Source organism: Babylonia areolata, chromosome 29, assembly GCF_041734735.1.
Source record: "Babylonia areolata isolate BAREFJ2019XMU chromosome 29, ASM4173473v1, whole genome shotgun sequence".
Classification (NCBI taxonomy): domain Eukaryota; kingdom Metazoa; phylum Mollusca; class Gastropoda; order Neogastropoda; family Buccinidae; genus Babylonia; species Babylonia areolata.
The window spans coordinates 36,101,648-36,121,343 of NC_134904.1; the positions used below are offsets into that span (position 1 = coordinate 36,101,648).

Genomic DNA, 19,696 nt, shown 5'->3' on the forward strand with positions numbered 1-19,696 from the left:
CCTACCTGAACCCACAATGTATTTTGGGACGTTGGGGGCGGGGGGGCTCCGAAGCCACACGTACGCGTGTCCACGAAAAATGGCACAGCGTATTGTTAACCTCGGCTCTGAGCGAGAGAGTGTAGTGGTGAAGAAGGTGAGACAAAATACGAACAAAGGGGGTAACAAGCAGAAATTGTATCCACTTCCGAAAATGCATTGAAAATATGGAGAACATTGAAAACACATCTGGACGGCTCTCAGAACGTGTGTGGTAGGATCAAAGTAGTTTGTAATCGGATTAACCCTTTCACCGCCAGCCAATTTAGAGTACAAAATTTCCTTGTGGTATTAACACAGAAAAGACAATGGCTGAGAATAGCTGGGGATTCCCCCTGCGATGGAAAGAAAATACGGCCTATCCTGCCACCGAACATTAAGAGCCGTAGGTTCATGGATAACAGACCAATGAATGGTCACCTTTCAGTGACATGGGTCCTCCACCACGCCTGTGCATAAATGCGAACTTGGCGGTGAAAGGGTTAACCCCCACCTCGATCCCTCCCTCCGTCTCGTTTTTTCCTCCCGCCCCTACTGTTGCTGTTATTCATAACGCTATGTCTTATTTATTTATTTATTTATTATTATTATTACTACCTTTTTATATTATAATTATTTATTTATTTTTTTATTTACTTGTTTATGTACGCTTATAGTTCACTTCATCAAATTTTTGCGCATAATACATATTAGTAGTGGTAGTAGTTTTGGGGTTTTTTTTTAAATATGTATTTATCTATTATTTATTCGCCTTTTTTTCTCAAGGCCTGACTGAGCGCGTTGGGTTACGCTGCTGGTCAGGCATCTGCTTGGCAGATGTGGTGCAGCGTATATGGATTTGTGCGAACGCAGTGACGCCTCCTTGAGCTACTGAAACTGAAACATAACGCTACTCGGCCTTCTAGATGATAATCGACGAACGAGGTTTAGAAGTATAACTCTAATTAGCACAAGTCTTTGTTTTTATTTTTTGTTTTTGTTTGTCTGTTTTTTGTTTTTATTTTCAATCATCGCAAGAGTCCAATTTCTGTGATTTCCGCAAATTGATATTCAACAAATGTGATAACATCGTTTTCACAGAAAAAAAAGGCTATTATAGAACTGAAACTCCGTTTTGCGAATTACTTCACGCGTGCGCTGCACGTGGCGATATGTCAAACGTAATATAAATAAGTGGTTCAGCCACTAACACCAGTTCGAGATTAGGAAGGTCCTTATTTTAAAATAATGATAATAATAATTAAAAAAAAAAAAAGAAAAAAAAAAAAGATTGTGCTGATTACAGAGTTATACTTCGAAACAGTGTTCGTTGATCGTTATCAAGAAGGTTGAGAAGCGTTATGAGTAATAGCCTTCCTGAATTTATTTTTAGGGAACAACGTAAACCTGCCGCTGACTGACAGTCGGATTTCGAAAGATCTGTTACGTCTCTGGTCATGCCTTTTGAAGACAGAGGCACACACAAAAGTAGGGGTTGGGTGGGGAGAGAGACAGAGACAGAGAGACAGTTGGTGGGGAGGGTGTATATTGTGTCACTGGCTGTGCTTTTGGAGACAGAGAAGGGTCGACACTGAGAGAAAAAGAGCCAGACACAGACAGAGAGACAGACAGATATTTATAACTGTACCATCACTGACGATATATTTTGAGAGACAGGGGGGAGAGGAGAGACAGAGAGACAGACAGACAGACAGGGAGGAGGCGGGAATATTGAGGCCCATAGTTCATCATATTTTTTTGAAAAAAATATGTCTCAAGATCAGATTTGAAAGATGTTAAGGTGGATCAGGATAGCCTGGCAGAATCGGTTAGGCACTGGACTTCTTATGCACTTTTCACCAGTGTTCATGGTTCGAGGCCTCCTTTCGACATGGTGAAGGCATTTTTCTCCGATTTTCCTCGCTCCACCGAGGTGTGAATTGGCATGGGGACTTCGGTCAGGGAAGGTAACTCGGCGGAAGGAGAGGATATGGCCTCGCCTGCCCAATGCCGAGCCCTTTACAGTGTGTGTGTGTGTGTGTGTGTGTGTGTGTGTTTGTTTGTTTGTTTGTGTGTGTGTGGGGGGGGGGGGGGGGTGAGAAGGGTCACACGCGCACGCATAATCATGGTTATGTAGATACTCACTGCACTAAATAACTTGACTCAACACTGGCAACACTTCTGAGAGGAAACGGTTCAATTTTGGTTTATAAACACACACACCCACACACACACCCACACACACCGACTGTAAAATGAATCCCAAATAACTCTCTGACATACACGCCACACACACTTGACAGGAGTGTCGCTCACCATTCACATGTTGTGAACAAAGAACAAAGAACGCCTTCAGTGCAACAGACAACCAAGACCAACGCTATCACGCAGCACTTCACGAATAGTGTAGTAAATGTGTACCGTCGATACCTATGTGATAATGAAAGGCGCAGAAGCAGAAAAATGATATAAAAAAAAAAAGTAATTTTGCTGGGAAAAACAGCCGAAAAATAAAGTGAAGATGGGCGAGATGTTTGAGTTGAGACAGAACACAATTTGGGATCCTTGGAAACAATTGGGGGGAAGGGGGGGGGGGGACGTAGGATTTTTTTGTATGGCGAAACATTCTAGATATCAAATCACTAATACTATGAAACGTTTTGCCTGAAGTTTCACAAAACTGTATGAAATCAGACCTCAGTCATAACTATTGAGACGCATAGAAAAATTAGTCATGCGAAGCGAAATCATTACAACCTGTTTTATTTTCAATCCTCCAAGCTTTGTTTAGATCTGGCGGTGGTTTCTGACGTCACGTCACGTCAGCCATGTTGGAGGAAGCCCGCGCAGAACGAACAGTGGGACTCCTCGCAAATTTTGTTGGCGTTTGAGATGGTCACAGATTGTCTGTTTTTGCAGAATGCTACTTCTTGCCCTCATCCTGAAATAACAAGGCTGCGTGTTCATCAGAACTGATCAAGGCTGTGTGTAAGCGCTTTTCCATAGTGTCAGGTAATCGTCCTGCAGTACTTTCCGAGATCATATGCAAATAAGGGTCATAACTGTTTGGTGACCTTGTCGGCTATTAGGGCAGGCAGCCAAGGTCGCATGCCGTGCCCGTTGTTTATGTTGATGTGTTGGGCGCTTGAGAACTTCGCCATGGGGACAATAAAAAGAAGGCAGGGTTGAGATATGTGGAAAACAATAACCTCATGTGCACTAGATTCAAAAGCAGAGATGTTGACTTCCTAATTTTCTACTGTGCTCGACTTAAGAAGCAGAAATTTTAACGTCATAATATTTACGTCATGATCTGTCTTGCCTGGGTTCTGGATTAATTCCTTGTTTCTTTCTAAGAGACGGAGGGGACAAGGATTGGAGCGATGGTGGGGGCGAGGACAAAGCACAATAATATTCGTGTGACTGGAGGATTAGAATTTAGGTCAAAAATCATGTGGTGTTAACGTTATGTCGATGATTTGTCTAAGATTGAAAAAGTAAGATACCTCGAAGAACTTTCTTGGTTGTGGGAGCATTCGATCGGTATGAAATGGCTGTCAACGACTGGAGCAAAGACAATTTTAAACGATCTGCAGTAAACTTCTTGCCATGTCTTGCCTTGTCTCTTTTGACAAGATTTAAAGATCTATAAAAAGTAAATTAACCGATGCTTTGGGTAGAAGGAGGTGGGAGCGGATAGGAAGAGCTTACACGAAGGGGGCATCCAAAGACGTGAATGATTGTTTTGCAAGCTAGGCAACAAAGTTAGGCTCTTTCTTGATGAGACCCAGAAGTTACATTTTTACTGATATTCCAAGGAATCTGACGTTGGTATTTATTTTCTGTTATAGTTTTTCGATGTGTTTGTTAGCCGTTCATGTTAAATAGAGTCCATACAATTTACATGGCGACGGGAAGAACTGACGGCAGTAGCCGATAGATGGTTCCCGTTTAGCTTTTACCTTGCTGCGTAGTGAAACCCGTGATTGTATTTTGGTAGGAAAAATCAGCACTGGAAGGACTGCGTTGCATCCCAGGTTATTAACACATTCGAAACATTTCTTCCGATGGTAGGTTTCATATTTTCTCATGGTTTTTTTTCTGTGTCTTAGTATTAGCGCATGGTTGACGCGAATTTGAAGGATCGAATATGCCTTCCGTTTTTTTGTTTTTGTTGTTGTTCTGTGTTTTTGTTTTGTTTTTTGAATCAAATAATGGGAATGGGTATGAATCATCTTCATCATCATTGTCAAGTTAATCAGCGTAGTTGCGGTCGTAGTCGTCATCATCAGTGTCGGCGTCTTACTCATCATCATTGTCATCTTCGTTGTCGGCGTTCGTTGGCATCTTGACTTTGCGACGTTTGAGGCCCATTTCCAAGGGGCCTGTTCATCATTCTGCGTGTAAGACTATATCATCATCCTCATTGTCGTCGTTATCATCGTAACCGTCTTCAATCAGTAATGATTGTAGACATCTTCAGTCATAATCCTTGTGGTCGTCGTCATCATCCTTGCCATCACAGCTGACATCATCATCGTTGCCGATGTCGGCGTCATCGCCATCATAGTTATCGTTATCAACACATCCATCTTCACATTTGTTTCATTATAATTAATTTCAAAGCGATTTTTGAAATTTTCATTTCAGCCTGTAGAGCTGTGTGAAGGAGAACCACGGGGCCATTTTCTTGAGGACACCGCTTTGGCTGTCTCAGCAGGACGGGAGGCGACTCAGACTGGATCAGGGGAGAGCACTGAGGAGATAGAGTGCACGATGGAAGCCAAGGTGATTTTCTTCATGGGAATATCTGACCTCCTTTGAGAGAGAGTGGGGGTTGGGGAGGGGGGGGGACAGGGGGGGGGGGGTGCAATTTTGTACAGTTAAAAAAAATCGATGGTAACACGCATGCGCGCGCAAGCACACGCACACACACACACACACACACACACATAATTATTATAGATAACATTTTTTCTTCCATCACTCGTAATTTTCTTCATTTTGGAGATAATAAAGTAGAATCTGTTCCGCATTCTGATATTGCCATATCATTTCTGAATATATTAATGTCCTCGTGAAGAAATGCATCTGTGTTGCTTTCTTAATGTACCGTTTGAAATTCTTAACAAATTACTTAGCTGCTACCAAGACATACATACTTGCGCGACTGCCATCACGCATGCAGGCACATGTACGCACTCACACACACACACTCACACACACAAACGCGCGCGCGCGCGCACAGTACCAACAACAACAAAAAGACACAACCCGCACGTTGCACAATTTTTTTTAAATTTTTTTTTATACTTTCTGCTTCAAACAAATCATCCCACTACAAAAAAACAAAACAAAAAAACCAAGAGAATAATGACAAAAAACAACAAGTAACAAGCAAAACCACCGCCCAAGCCACATTTTTCACAAGCCTTCATTTCTCTTCAAACAAACAAATCACCAATACCACCTCCAACCTCCAACCCCCAATCCCATCCCATGTGGAACGAACGTCAATTGTTCCATCCAGCTATCCATCCATCAGACCACCCACCCACCCACCCCCCATCCATCCATCCATCCATCCACTCTCCCACCCACCTGTCTACCCATCTATTCATCCATACACCCACCCATCAAGCCATCCACCCACCCACCGACTCATCCATCCATTCAACCCCCTGCAACCCTTCCTCCCCAATTTATCCAACCATCATATTCTTTAACGTCCAACCACGTAACCAACCACCCACCCATCCATCCATTCACGCACACAGCCAGCCAGCCACCCATCCATCTATCCATCCAACCACTATTTTCCATGCGTCATCTCATCCATCCACACCTACCCATTTATCCACCCCATCTATCCACCCATCCCTTTCAGGCTACTGGTGCCCGACGGGTCGGGGACAGCGCCGGCGGGGAGACCTCAGACGATCTTCTGAGGCTAGACGACTTCATCGGGGTCTCCGAGACAGACCAGGAGCCAAGCAACGCCAGAATGCCCGTGTCTTCCACTGCCTCCCTCAGACTGAAGAAGAAGCTGAAGAAGAAGAAGCTGCAGATGCAACAACAGCAGCAGGAACATCAGCCATCGCCTGTGATCGTGGTGGAGAGGGAAGGGGAGGAGGTGGAGTCTGTGACCCTGAAAGACGCCTATAGCGAGAAGGGGGAGGTGGAAAAGGCAGAGGTTGACAACGAGGAGGTGGATGGCGGTAGAGGTGGAGAAGAGTCTGAGGAGGAGGAGGGGGGCAAAGAGGAAGAGGTGGGTGATTTGTTTCTCTGTGTGTGTGTGTGTGTGTGTTTTGTTGTTGTTTGTATGTATTTGTGTGTATATTATTGTTGTGGCCTATAATTCAAACAATAATTAGGATAAAAATTGAGACAGTGTAGCGTAGATGTGGGAGGCTTCAGTCTTCCATACCCCCACCCCCATCATACTATGCCTATTTTTATTTATGCATTGTCTGTCATACTCTTTTATATACACACATGTGAAACGGTTTATTACTTAATATATATATATATATATATGTGTGTGTGTGTGCGTGTGTGCATTTACATGCTGGTATCAGAATGCATACATGTGTGGTGCACCTTAGTTCACTTAAAGTGGTCAATTTTTGTTCTTGTTTTATTATTAATTTTGAGTACTAAATATACTTCCACTTTAATATGTTTTGTTTTTTGTTTTTTAATGCATTGTGTGAGCCTGTGTGTTTCCTGTGATATGAAAGTCAGGAAGAATGGTTATCCAAGATGAATTCGGCAGTAGATTTTGCCACTGCTTGATCATGCACTCTTTCTAAGTGGCAATAAGTGTGTGTGTGTGTGTGTGTGTGACTGACTTGAACTGAGTTTGTAGACGAGCACGCAAAGAGTGCTGACGCTCACGCTCTGAGCCGGATATCCACTGTCTGTATTATTTTTCTCTGCGTTGCACACTTAATTATGTACGCCATTATCAGTTTTCACACACACACACACACACACACACACACACACACACACACAGACGGGTACTGTGTTCTGTTGCATGAATAATTAAATAGTATACATACATACATACATTCATACATTCATTCATTCGCATAATGTTATTTACAGTCAAAAGATTCAACCAGGTTCGAACTTTGACCGGAAGCAGTAGGCTAGCCATTATGCCTTGATAAGTTGATTTCAACCAGACTCCCAAGACAGAAAACGAAGTCGTCAGTCAGGTAAACGTTGTCACCTGTACGTGGCAGACTTCAATGTTTTTCTCTCACAGCATCTCATGAACTTTAATCAAACAATGTTGCTAAATGCACAGTCGACCGCAAAGGGGCCATTTCAGGACTGGATATATACCTGCCAGTTCCTAAAACAGACGAAGAAAACTCACAATTATTTATAATTTTAAAAAAAAGAAGGAAAAAAAAGAAAGAAAGAAGTCATTTAAGACTTGTTCGATCATTTCACCCATGTCTTACTCAGTCCACGTAAAAATTAAATCATGTCATAGAATATGGAAACTCCGAAAAGAAAAAAGGGGGGGGAAAAAAAAAAAAAAAAAATATATATATATATATATATATATATATATATATATATAAGAAAAAAGGCCTGTTCACTCACACACGTTTAAGTCCATGTAAAATTTAAACCAAATCTTAAAATGATATATTGATTTCCTTTATAAACATGAAAAGAGTATTTGGGGGGAACACAACATCCCGGTTTCACAGCAATTCTTCTCATATTTATAATAAATGCGGTATTTTGATCCGGGAGCGAAATGTGTCGTTTTGATCGAATCGAGGCAAATCCTTAAACAAGGCAACCAAGCACGCAAGTTGAATAACGAGAATTTGTATCGATTTGATTAATTCAAAAAAAAAAGAAAAAAAAAGCAGTTCTCGCTCCCGGATCAAAACATTTGTTCATGCAGCAAAATCTACGAACCTCTACACAAGTTCGTCATTTCCCTTGTATATGTGTTTTTTTGTTTGTTTGTTTGTTTTTGTTTTTTCCAGCCGATACTACCCGAAATCGCTTTGATTCATGACAGCATTTAGAATACGTTAATTATTTAGATTTGGAGCTAAATGATTTGTGTCGTGATCAAATCCAATCATACGGAAGTAACCTCTAAAATTCGCCGGCATTACGTGTATGAAATTTACGTCACTTTTCGTCAAAAGCGCTTGTTGCCTGTTTCTCTCGTTTTCACATCGGTACATTGATTTTTGTATATTCTGTTTTTGACTCACTTGTGTAAACAAAGTGAGTCTATGTTTTAACCCTGTGTTCGGTTGTCTGTGTGTGTGTGTGTGTGTGTGTGTGTCTGTGTGTCTGTGTGTCCGTGGTAAACTTTAACATTGACATTTTCTCTGCAACTACTTTGTCAGTTGACACCAAATTTGGCATAAAAATAGGAAAAATTCAGTTCTTTCCAGTCATCTTGTTTAAAACAATATTGCGCCTCTGGGATGGGCACAAAAAAAAAAGAAACCTAATTATATGCAAACTGCATTTACTGTTATATTTATATTTTTTGTATTCTCTAAACTTGGCACTTTGATCTGATATTCTGACCCAACAGCTAGAGCAGTCATTATTATCATTTTTTGTTCAAACAGGAACTTCATTTGCTAAGCATGGAAGTTTTATTTATTTTGCAAACGTTTTGGTGCAGATAGTAAAAAAGGGAAATTACTCTGTAATGCTAGGGGAGTTAATTTGCTTTAAACTGATCTTTCTCATCTTAAACATTACATTTTGAAATTATACTCAATGCATAAAAAGCTTGGATTTTTTTTAAAAGTGTATCACAAGTGAGTCTTGAAGGCCTTGCCTCTCTTGTTATATTTATAACATCAGAAACCACATGAGAGTTTTAATCGGTCAATAGATAATTTCTACAAAATGGTAGGTATACTGTGGAGAGCTTAGAAAAATAAAATAAGAACAACAACAGCAATAATAATAATGATGATGATGATAGCACTAACAACAGTCATGATTATTGGTATATCATATGATTATAGAACGCTAGATCTTTCGTCGAACCCTGCTGGTGAAAGGTTACAAGGTTGTGTCACTGTAGTAACTGACGTGGCCAGTCATTATCGCTAACGTCTGATCGAGGTCATTATTTACCTGGGGATTGAACTGTACCAGTGTAGCAGCCTGTTCTTACCCATGTTGGTTTTTCCCCAGGGTAAAATCTGGCAAGCCCAAATTAACCACGGATTTTTTATTTATTTATTTATTATTATTTTTTTTTAAGACTGATTTGGAATAACACTCGTGGGTAAATTTCAACTTGTCAGCACTGACACCTCCCCCGCCCGCCCCCTCGCCACACACACACACACCCATCCGACCCCACTGGTATTTTACCCCCATCCCCTCCCCGCCCTGCTTAATGTATAATTATGCTGATCATTCTAGGCTGTCATAAAATGACTTCCGGGGATAACTTTAGCCCAGTTAAAAAAGCAAGACAGGCTATTAAAGTAGAACAACCCTTTCCGCCTTTCCGCCCCCCAACCTACCCCGTGTTTGCTTCCATTAAATTTGAATGGAGGGGAGGGTGTGAAGGGGGGGGGGGGGGGGTTATTTCCAGTAAGTAGTGGTCGATCTTGACTGGCCACAACTGACCCGTGGCAAGCTCAGAATGGCCGCCTGGTAAAACCCAGCAGGGGGGGTAGTTTGAGGCTATTACACAGGACTGCTGACCATGAATAGGATTTTTATCTTGGGATCGAGAAAAAAACTCTCCAGATCACGTCTATGGTGACCTTTAGTCAATGGCGAAGTTTGTGTGTGTGTGTGTGTGTGTGTGTGTGTGTCTGTTACGTGTGCTTTATGTAGTTGACGGGTGCAATAGCCGTGTGGTTAAAGCGTTGGACTTTCAATCTGAGGGTCTCGGGTTCGAATCTCGGTAACGGCGCCTAGTGGCTAAAGGATTAAAGGGTGGAGATTTTTCCGATCTCCCAGGTCAACATATGTGCAGACCTGTTTGTGCCTGCGCCCCCTTCGTGTGTACACACACGCAGAAGATCAAACACGTACGTTAAAGATTCTGTAATCCATATCAGCGTTCGGTGGATATGGAGACAAGAACATATCCAGCATGCACGCCCCCGAAAACGATGTACGACTGCCTACATGGCGCGGTAAATAAACAAAAAGGTCGTACACGTAAAATATTACATGTCTGTCTGAGTGGGTATGTATGCGTGACCGAAACCTGATTGAATGACTCCGGAAACGAATGATTAGCGCCCATTGGCAGTTGTCAGTCGGCTCTACCCCGGCAGGCTGCCTGTTGTGTAATTGTGTTAATGATACTTTGTTTGTAAAGCGCATAAAACTTGGTCTCTGACCGAAGATAGGCGTTATGTAAGTATCCGTATCATCATTGTACCTTTCTCTTTCTCTGTCTGTCTCTTTCGCACGTGCCCGAGCCCTACAAGATCCGTGCTGTACGACGCCGGGAATGAGGAGATAGGGGAAACCACCCCCCTTCCTAGAAAAAAATAAAAACAACCGAAAAAAAAAACCACATTGCGGGGCCTTTGAATGTATTTAATTGGGGAAAAACAATCAAAACAACGAAGGAAATTATTACGAATAAACTGAACTTTACTCTCTCTCCCTCTCTGTCTGTACCTTTCTGTCTGTCACTCACTTTCCCCAAGGCCTGACTAAGCGCGTTGGGTGACGCTGCTGGTCAGGCATCTGCTTGGCAGATGTGGTGTAGCGTATATGGATTTGTCCGAACGCACTGACGCCTCCTTGAGCTACTGAAACTGAAACTGTCTGTCTGTCTGTCTCTCTCTGTCTCTATCTCTTTATCTGTCTCTGCTTCCTCCAACATCCTAGTCAGCCTCCTCTCCACCGCTCGCATCATGCCCCCTCACCCTCTTCCCTTAAACTCGAATGATAATACAGCATTTGAAACAATCTGTCTTGACGGGGGAAAAAGATTTAGAAACCATACACACTCAATCACGCACACAGTACACACATACACACACGCAAGCACGCGCGCGCGCACACACAAACACACACACACACACATATATATATATACATATATATATGCACATAAACATACAAACACGCGCGCACACGGTGAAAACTAATAGTACTGATACAATACAATACAATACAATACAATACAATACAATACAATCAGGCGCTGCCTAGGTTCGAACACAAACATCTCCATCTCTGCTTCACAGGACAGAAAGCCTTTTATGTGGGGGGCGGGGAGGGGGGCAGCACTCTTTTCCTGCTTCCTCTACAATCATCGCGGTTCTCTAGATTTGCCCAGGACAGTGATTACAAGGTTTCATTTCAGTGTGTTCTGTTGTAGCAGGATGGAAGTGTGTGTAAGTGGTCATCAGTTTTTCTCAGTTGTGTGTGTGTGTGTGTGTGTGTTCCCGTTGCCAGCTAACTGAAATCGCGTGCCTTAGGAAATGATTGTTTTAAACTTTGTGGCAGTTCCATATTTTTGTTTTCTCCTGTTGGTGGCTATAGTCCTTTGCGACTTGGGATTTGGATAGTGCTTTGTGTGGCTGATATGGGATTTGTAGAACTTTATATTGTCTGCCTGTGCCTGTTGTCTACCTGTCTAGTTTACCTTTGTGAGCATATTGTCTGCCTGTGCGTATTGTCCGTGTTGTCTTTTATTTGTCTTCACGTATGGTCCACCAATACCTTTATCCACATGTGTTCTTCATATTGTTTGTCTGCATTGTCTAACCTGTGTCGACATGTTTTCTGTCTTTTGTTTTTGTCTTTAGTCTACCTGTGTTTTGCGTAGTCAGGTCAGGTCATTAGATCTGCTACTGGTAACCTGTAATCCAGTACAACCTGTTCAGGGTCGGGTTGCCGACGACTAAACCGGCACTCCCACCGCTCCCTTCTGGGACTGGTGAGGCGGGTGGCTAGACACCCTTATGGAGATCCATAAAAGGGCGTCGGCTCAGGAGAGCCACCGACGGCCATCTAGCTCCACTGTGCTGTGTGCATGCCACACGCAGTTGGCCCCCGGGGTGTGTCTACCCATGTATGCGAAGTCTGGATCCGGCAGAATCTGCGGAAGAAACCTATCGGTTCAACGGAGAGGAAGGCGGTTACAGCAACGCACTGTGGAGTGCAGAGAGCAAGATGAGACACCGAAAGGATATCTTGGTCATCCACTGCATCCGTGCTCATCCTCCAGTCGTCTCGACTTAGTCTTGCCACTGGAAATTGGTGGACCCGGACGAGAGAGTGAGGTTGACGTTGCGCAACTCCTCTTCACTTTAAACAAACTCATCGCGCAAGTCATCAGTCATCCAAAATGACCTTTCATCCTTCATCATTTCATCACCCCCAAGTCCTGTGGCGACAGGCGAGCGACGAAACGACAGGTGTGGGTACACTGGCAGTCGCAGCCGCAGACCTGCACGCAGGCGGCTCAGGCCATAGGGTCGTTCTTCGTCGACAGGAGCAGCGATGGAGCTCGGCAGCCGTCTGAGCGTCTGAGCAGCCCTCTTTAGGAATGCACTGCTCACCTCCCTGGCATGAGGAAGGGGCTAGAAAAGGTGCCCTAAAAATTGCCTGCTCCATATCACCCTGGCCAGCATACCGCGGCTGGCGGGGACCCTACATCAGCGGTCGAAACAAAGAGAAAGAAAAGAAAAAAACAAGGATCGTTCCTCTCACCATTGGTGCTTGGAACATAAGGACTCTCCTGGACAGAGATAACGCGGACAGACCCCAAAGGAGAACAGCACTAGTTGCATCCGAACTCGCCAGATACAACATCGACATCGCAGCCTTGAGTGAGACTCGGCTTGCAGGCGAAGGCGAGCTCTGTGAACGGGGATCTGGTTACACCTTCTTCTGGAGTGGACGAGGAAGCGAAGAGCGACGTGAGGCTGGCGTTGGTTTTGCAGTAAAAACAGCACTTGTCAGCAAGCTAGCTGGAATCCCAAAGGGAGTCAACGATAGGCTTATGACCATGAAACTCCCACTGGCATCTGGCCAGAAGCACCTCACCATTGTCAGTGCCTATGCCCCAACCATGACCAACCCGGATGAAGTGAAGGCGAAGTTCTACGAGGACCTTCACTCTGTCATTGCTGCCATCCCTAAAGCAGACAAGCTCATCATTCTTGGGGACTTCAATGCTAGAGTTGGCTCTGACTACATCTCCTGGGATGGAGTGATTGGAAAGCACGGTGTGGGCCACTGCAACCCAAATGGATTGCTTTTGCTTCAGACCTGTGCAGAGCACGAACTGCTGATAACCAACACAGTTTTCTGCCTCCCTACCCGTAACAGGACGTCATGGATGCACCCTCGCTCAAAGCATTGGCATCTCATCGATTATGTCATCGTCAGGAAAAGGGATAGGCAAGATGTACGTGTAACAAAGACCATGTGCGGCGCCGAGTGTTGGACAGACCATCGCCTTGTAGTCTCGAAGCTGAATATTCGAATCCAACCCAAGAGACGCCCCCAAGGCCAGAAGGCTCCAAAACGGCTCAACATCGCTAAGCTGAAAAGCATCACCATCAAACAGTCCTTTGTGGAGCTGCTGGAAGATCGTCTGGAATCCGCCTCTCTGGACAACCAGAATGTGGAGTCTGACTGGAGGACCCTGCGTGAGCTGATCTATAGTACAGCTTCAGAGACCCTGGGACCCATGACCAGAAAGCACAAAGACTGGTTTGATGAAAACTGTGATGAAATCAAGCAGCTTCTGGATGAGAAACGCCGTCTGCATCAAGCCCACCTGAGCAACCCAAAGTCCACATCAAAAAAGGATGCATACAATGACATCCGCAGGACTGTTCAGCAAAAGTTACGCCAGATGCAGGATAAGTGGCTGAGTGACAAAGCTGATGAGATCCAGGGATATGCTGACAGGCACGATATGAAGAGGTTCTATGATGCCTTAAAAGAAGTCTACGGCCCCACATCCTCAGGATCATCCCCCCTCCTCAGTGCAGATGGGAATACCTTGATCACCGAGAAGGAGAACATTCTCGAACGATGGGCTGAGCACTTCAACAGTGTCTTAAATCGCCCTTCCTCCATAAATGATGAAGCCATAGACCGTCTCCCACAAGTCCCCACCAACGAAGCACTGGACGATCCGCCAACACTTCTTGAGACCCAGAAAGCAATCCGTCTGCTATCCAGTGGCAAAGCACCTGGCTCAGACTCCATACCAGCAGAGGTCTACAAGGATGGAGGCACTGTGCTGACTGAGAAGCTTCATCAGCTGTACTCACTCATGTGGAAAGAAGAGACGATCCCCCAGGATTTCAAAGATGCATCTATCATTCACTTGTACAAGCGAAAGGGGAACCGGCAAGCCTGTGATAACCATCGGGGCATTTCCTTGCTCTCCATCGCAGGCAAGATACTTGCCAGGATCCTACTTAACCGCCTCACAGCACACCTTGACCAAGGTCATTTGCCTGAGAGCCAATGTGGATTCCGGAAAGAGCGCGGAACCACTGACATGGTGTTTGCTGCAAGGCAGCTGCAAGAGAAATGTCAGGAGCAAAATGCTGATCTGTTCTCCACCTATATCGACCTCACTAAGGCCTTCGACACCGTGAGTAGAGAGGGACTGTGGAAGATCATGGCCAAGTACGGATGCCCTCGGAAATTTATTTCCTTGGTCAGCCAATTCCATGAAGGCATGCAGGCTCGAGTCCAGGACAATGGTGAAACATCTGCTCCTTTTGCTGTCACAAATGGTGTCAAGCAAGGCTGCGTCCTGGCTCCAACGCTGTTCAGCCTCATGTTCTCTGCAATGCTTACTGATGCCTTCAGAGATGGCGATGTTGGAATCGGCCTAAAGTACCGAACAGATGGCAAGCTGTTTAACCTCAGAAGGCTTCAAGCAAAAACGAAGGTCATGACAGACATCATCAGAGACTTTTTGTTTGCTGATGATTGTGCCCTCAACGCTGGATCTGAAGCTGACATGCAACTCAGCGTCGACAAGTTTGCCACTGCCAGCAGGAACTTCGGCCTTACCATCAGCACGAGGAAAACTGAAGTTCTCCATCAGCCAGCCCCAGGGAAACCCTACGTTGAGCCCAACATCACAGTCAACGGTCAGAGACTCAGTGCGGTGGAGCGGTTCACATACCTTGGCAGCACACTGTCACGAAATGTGACAATCGACGATGAAGTGAACGTCAGGATTGCAAGAGCAAGCGCAGCTTTTGGTAGACTCAATGCAAATGTCTGGAACAGAAGAGGCATTAGTCTTGAGACCAAGCTAAAGGTCTACAGAGCAGTAGTTCTCCCCACACTACTGTACGCCTGCGAAACTTGGACAGTGTACCAACGACATGCCAAGAAGCTGAACCATTTCCACACAACATGCCTCAGGAAGCTACTGAACATCAAGTGGCAAGACAAGACCCCTGACACAGAGGTGCTCGCAAAAGCCACCCTTCCCAGCATCTTCACCATCCTGATGCAGTCCCAGCTTCGCTGGGCTGGACACGTGGCGCGCATGCCAGACCATCGGCTGCCCAAAAGGCTCTTCTATGGCGAGCTGCAACAAGGGAAGAGATCACACGGAGGTCAGAAGAAGCGCTTCAGAGATACTCTGAAAGTCTCTCTGAAAGCGTTTGATATCAACCCTGACTCCTGGGAGGAATCTGCAGTGGACCGTGACAAATGGCGCGCTGCTGTGCACAAAGGCGCCAGGTTGTGCGAGGCCAACAGGACTGCTGCAGCTGTTCAGAAGAGGCAGGCCAGAAAGTCACGGGCAAACAAGCTCCCTGACAATGATATGCCTGTCTTTGTCTGCCCCAACTGTCAGCGGACATTTCGTGCGCAGATTGGACTATTCAGCCATCTGCGCACTCACAGATAGATTCATGAGCATTCTTCCCCCCACCCCACCACCACCCTCCCCCCATCCCCCATCCCCCATCTGGATGACAACGATGGTCATCATCGATCTCGATGGACACACCACCTGTGTTTTGATCAGAATTCTTGTCGTTTTGTTTCGTCTTTTCAATTTGTGCCGGTCTTGCTGTGGAGGCCTGATAATTATAATGTGTGTGTGTGTGTGTGTGTGTGTGTGTGTGTGTGTGTGTGTGTCTTTTTTTTCTCTCTCTGCAGATGAAGACAAACGGCTTGAAGGACTCGGACATGGACTTCGCCATGTTGGAGGTGAGAATCAAATCAAAGTTGTATTCCGATTCGCCTATATCGCTAACTTGCTAGTAAATCCCGATTTGCCTATGTTCACGGTTCGCCCGTGTACTCTGTTGCTGTGCGTATATATCTCTCTGTGTGTGCGTCCAAATCAAATTTTTTTGTTGCTTCTAGCCCAGCCGACGTCTAAGTAAGGTCTATTTCCAGGTTGTACACCAGTTGAAGGGAACACGAAAATAATGTTGAAAGGTCGATCAAAACAACGTAAACAGAGGACAGGTTTATCCACGGCTCATTCAGAACATTGTAAACTTTAAATCAACTTTTAAAATTAATATTGTAATTACCTGAAGAGATGAAATCACCCACAGGTGTTTCAGTTAACTTAAAAATAAGAATCAATAGTACACTTCCCGAAAAAGAGCAGCTGTACAATTCTTTTGTCAGATTGGGTTGGACAGAGAAAGGGGGTGGAGAGGGATGGGGTGGTAGCGGAAGACACAGAGAGGGAGGGTGGGGGTTAGGATTCGGAGAGAGGAATAGGGAGACAAATTATAAAACATCATTGCAAAGAACAAAAACCAAAAAAAAGGAGAAAAATTAGAGAAACAAATGAACTATATGGAAAAAAGCAACAATCAAATAAATACATAAGTAAATTAATAGACATTGGTACAAGCATCAATACTGACGTAAATCACATACTTATACATGTGTGTGTGCTATGTTGTTACTTGTTATGTTTTTTCGGTACACACCTTACCATGATTTTATTGTTTGTATGCTATTGGTATTACTTTTTGCAGTTAATGTAAAGCGCATTGAGCTTTGGAAGACGCTTTATAAATGTCCATTATTGATATTATCATTATTTATCATTATTACATTTGTTGATATCTGAAAGACATTTTCGATCTCGGTTGTGAAGACGAAATACAACACATCACAATTCAGCATGTTTTGTTTTGTTTTCTTTTTAAACTAAACCTCTGTGTGTGTGTGTGTGTTGTGGTGGTGGTCAGGTGGTGTCGTCCCACCTGAACCTGGAGGTGAGCAAGCAGAAGACCTCCCTCCGCAAGAAGGGCTCCCTGGCGTACCGGAAGAGACCCTCCCGCAGCACCGTCACCCTGCCCCCGGGGGCGTCTGACGGAATCTTCAGGGACTCCACTGGTGAGTGGAGGCTGTGTGTATGGGAGGGGGGGAGGGAGCGGTGGAGTGGGGTGGTGTTGGGATGGGGGCGTGAAGTTGGTATGTATTGTGGGTATGTGACGGGTGCAGTGGTCAAATAGAGCACAGGATTCTTACCTGAGTTGACTGAGTTTGAGTTCGATCCCCGTCGCACCTGTTTGCTTAAGGATTGATTTTTTTTTTTTTTTTTTTTTTTTTTGCCCGATCTTCAAGATCAGTAGAATTATGTGCAGACCTAGTACTGCCTGAACACGCTTCGTGTGTATAGGCGCGCAGAAGATCAAATACGTGCGTTAAAGATCTGATAATCCATGTCAGCGTTCAGTGGGCTATGGAAACAAGGACATACCCAGCATGCACAACGCCGAAAACGGAGTATGGCTGCTTGTATGGCGAGGAAAATACAAAACAGTTCACTTAAAATACTACATCTGTGGGAGTGTGTGTGTGGTGAGGTGTGTGTAAGGAGACGGAAGATGGTAATGATGCATTTGTGTGGGTGTTTGTGTTTAGGGTGGGTGTGTATTGTGGGGGGGTGGGGGGGTGTTTGTATGAGTGTTGTGTATGGATAGTATTTTCCAGAACGAAAAAAAAAAGAAAAAGAAGAGAGAGGGAAAAAACAACATCAAAATACACCCATGGGGAAATCATAATTAACGGTTCTTTGTGTTATTTCAGGCGAAACACAAGACACTGTGGATGGTAGCAGTGGGTTAGACCACCAGATGACCTCAGACACTGCCACCACTGACACGGCCCCTGCCGAGAAAAAGTTCAGCCCGCGAAAACTTCCCGGTATTGTTCCTGGACTTCAAGACTTGAAACAGTCAAAGGTTTGTGTGGGGCAAAAAGAAATTTTATGAAACACAATCTATGAATCCTCACTTGATTCCATCTAAATTAATATCACTTCAAGCGCTTGTCAGCAAAGAACGCTGGCAAAATCGTGACGATGTCATGGTTTAAAAAAAGATTGTTAGCCTATTACGGTCATATTGGTCGTGAATTCATATTCATTGTGTCTAGAGCACAGCATAGGAAGGCGAGGCCCAAACCTCTCCTTCCGCTCCTTTAATCATACCCACCTGAAGATCAGGTACCTATTCAGACCAGATTGGAGTGAGAACAGTCGGAGTAAAATGCTTTTTCCAAGGACACATCACCATGCCGAAACGGGGTCTCGAACCTTGCTCACTGGTGAACACTGGATCAGAAATCCAACATCTAATCGATTCTGCCACTGCGACAATCATGCATGCTCAAGCCCCAAGCTCCAATATACACGCATATTGATATATTTATATACTACTACTACTAAACATCAATCCTCTTTGCAGCGCTTCAACCAGGAATTGAAGAATACGGGCAGTTTCACGCCCACTGTCCTCCCGGATCCTGTTTGTTTGTTTGCTTGTTTGTTTGTTTTTGTGTTTTTTGCAAGATCACTTAAAGTATAAATACTTAAAACTGAGGACTATCACTACTACCACTGCTACTTTTACAATAACTACAACAACTACTACCACTTTTACTACTCCTACTGCTGCTGCAACCACTACCACTACTACTACCACTACTACTGCTGCTGCTGCTACTACCACTACTACGCATGCTGCTGCTACCACCACGACTACAGCTTCTGCAACTGCTAATACTACTATTACTACTGCTGCTGCTACTACTACTACCACTATTACTACTACTTCTACGACTACGACCTCCTACGAAGCATTGATTTTCTTTGCAGCTGTTCAACCAGGAAAGGAAGAAGACAGGCGAGGACACGCCCCCGCCAGTCACCACCGCCACCACAACCAGCCTCTTTGACTCCAACCTCTCCGCCTCCACCACCACACCCCCTTCAAAACACAGTCCAGAGCCTGCGTCAGGCTCAGCACCGGAGGCCACCAGCCCCCAGAGAACGCAGCAACAACACAAGCCCCCCGTGTGGCTGTCGGAGATGAAAGCAAAGACGTCCTCCTCCTCCGCTGCCACCCCCGCTTCAGGAGGATCAGAGTCTGCGCCCGTCGGCCCCCTGGCACGGAGCCTCCACAGCCCCCAAACCAAGGCCACAGCCTTGAGTTCCAGTAGCCCCAACATCCCGCAGAGCCTGGCAGAGTTCCAGAACACCAGCAGTAACAGCAGCCGGAGGGAGAGCATCAAGAGGCGGGGTGTGTCCCCGGAGGTGGTGGGGAAGGGAGGGGAGGGGGAGCCCGTGTGGATGAAGGCGGCGCTGGAGAAGACCTCTCGCATGGCGGACAGGCTGCAGGGCCAGAAAGGTGGGTGTGTGTGGTGATGATGATGA

General features: G+C 45.0%; 1 protein-coding gene across 4 annotated transcripts in view; it reads left to right on the forward strand.

The window, feature by feature from the left end:
• Positions 1-19,696, forward strand: part of LOC143274776 (uncharacterized) — a 53,767-nt gene that overhangs the window by 26,714 nt on the left and 7,357 nt on the right. For all 4 annotated transcript variants that reach the window (XM_076578702.1, XM_076578700.1, XM_076578703.1 and 1 more), the window contains exons 3-8: positions 4,669-4,806; positions 5,906-6,286; positions 16,168-16,218; positions 17,226-17,373; positions 18,070-18,224; positions 19,139-19,670. In XM_076578702.1, the coding sequence (XP_076434817.1) occupies positions 4,669-4,806; positions 5,906-6,286; positions 16,168-16,218; positions 17,226-17,373; positions 18,070-18,224; positions 19,139-19,670 (1,405 nt within the window). The remainder of the gene's footprint in view (positions 1-4,668; positions 4,807-5,905; positions 6,287-16,167; positions 16,219-17,225; positions 17,374-18,069; positions 18,225-19,138; positions 19,671-19,696) is intronic.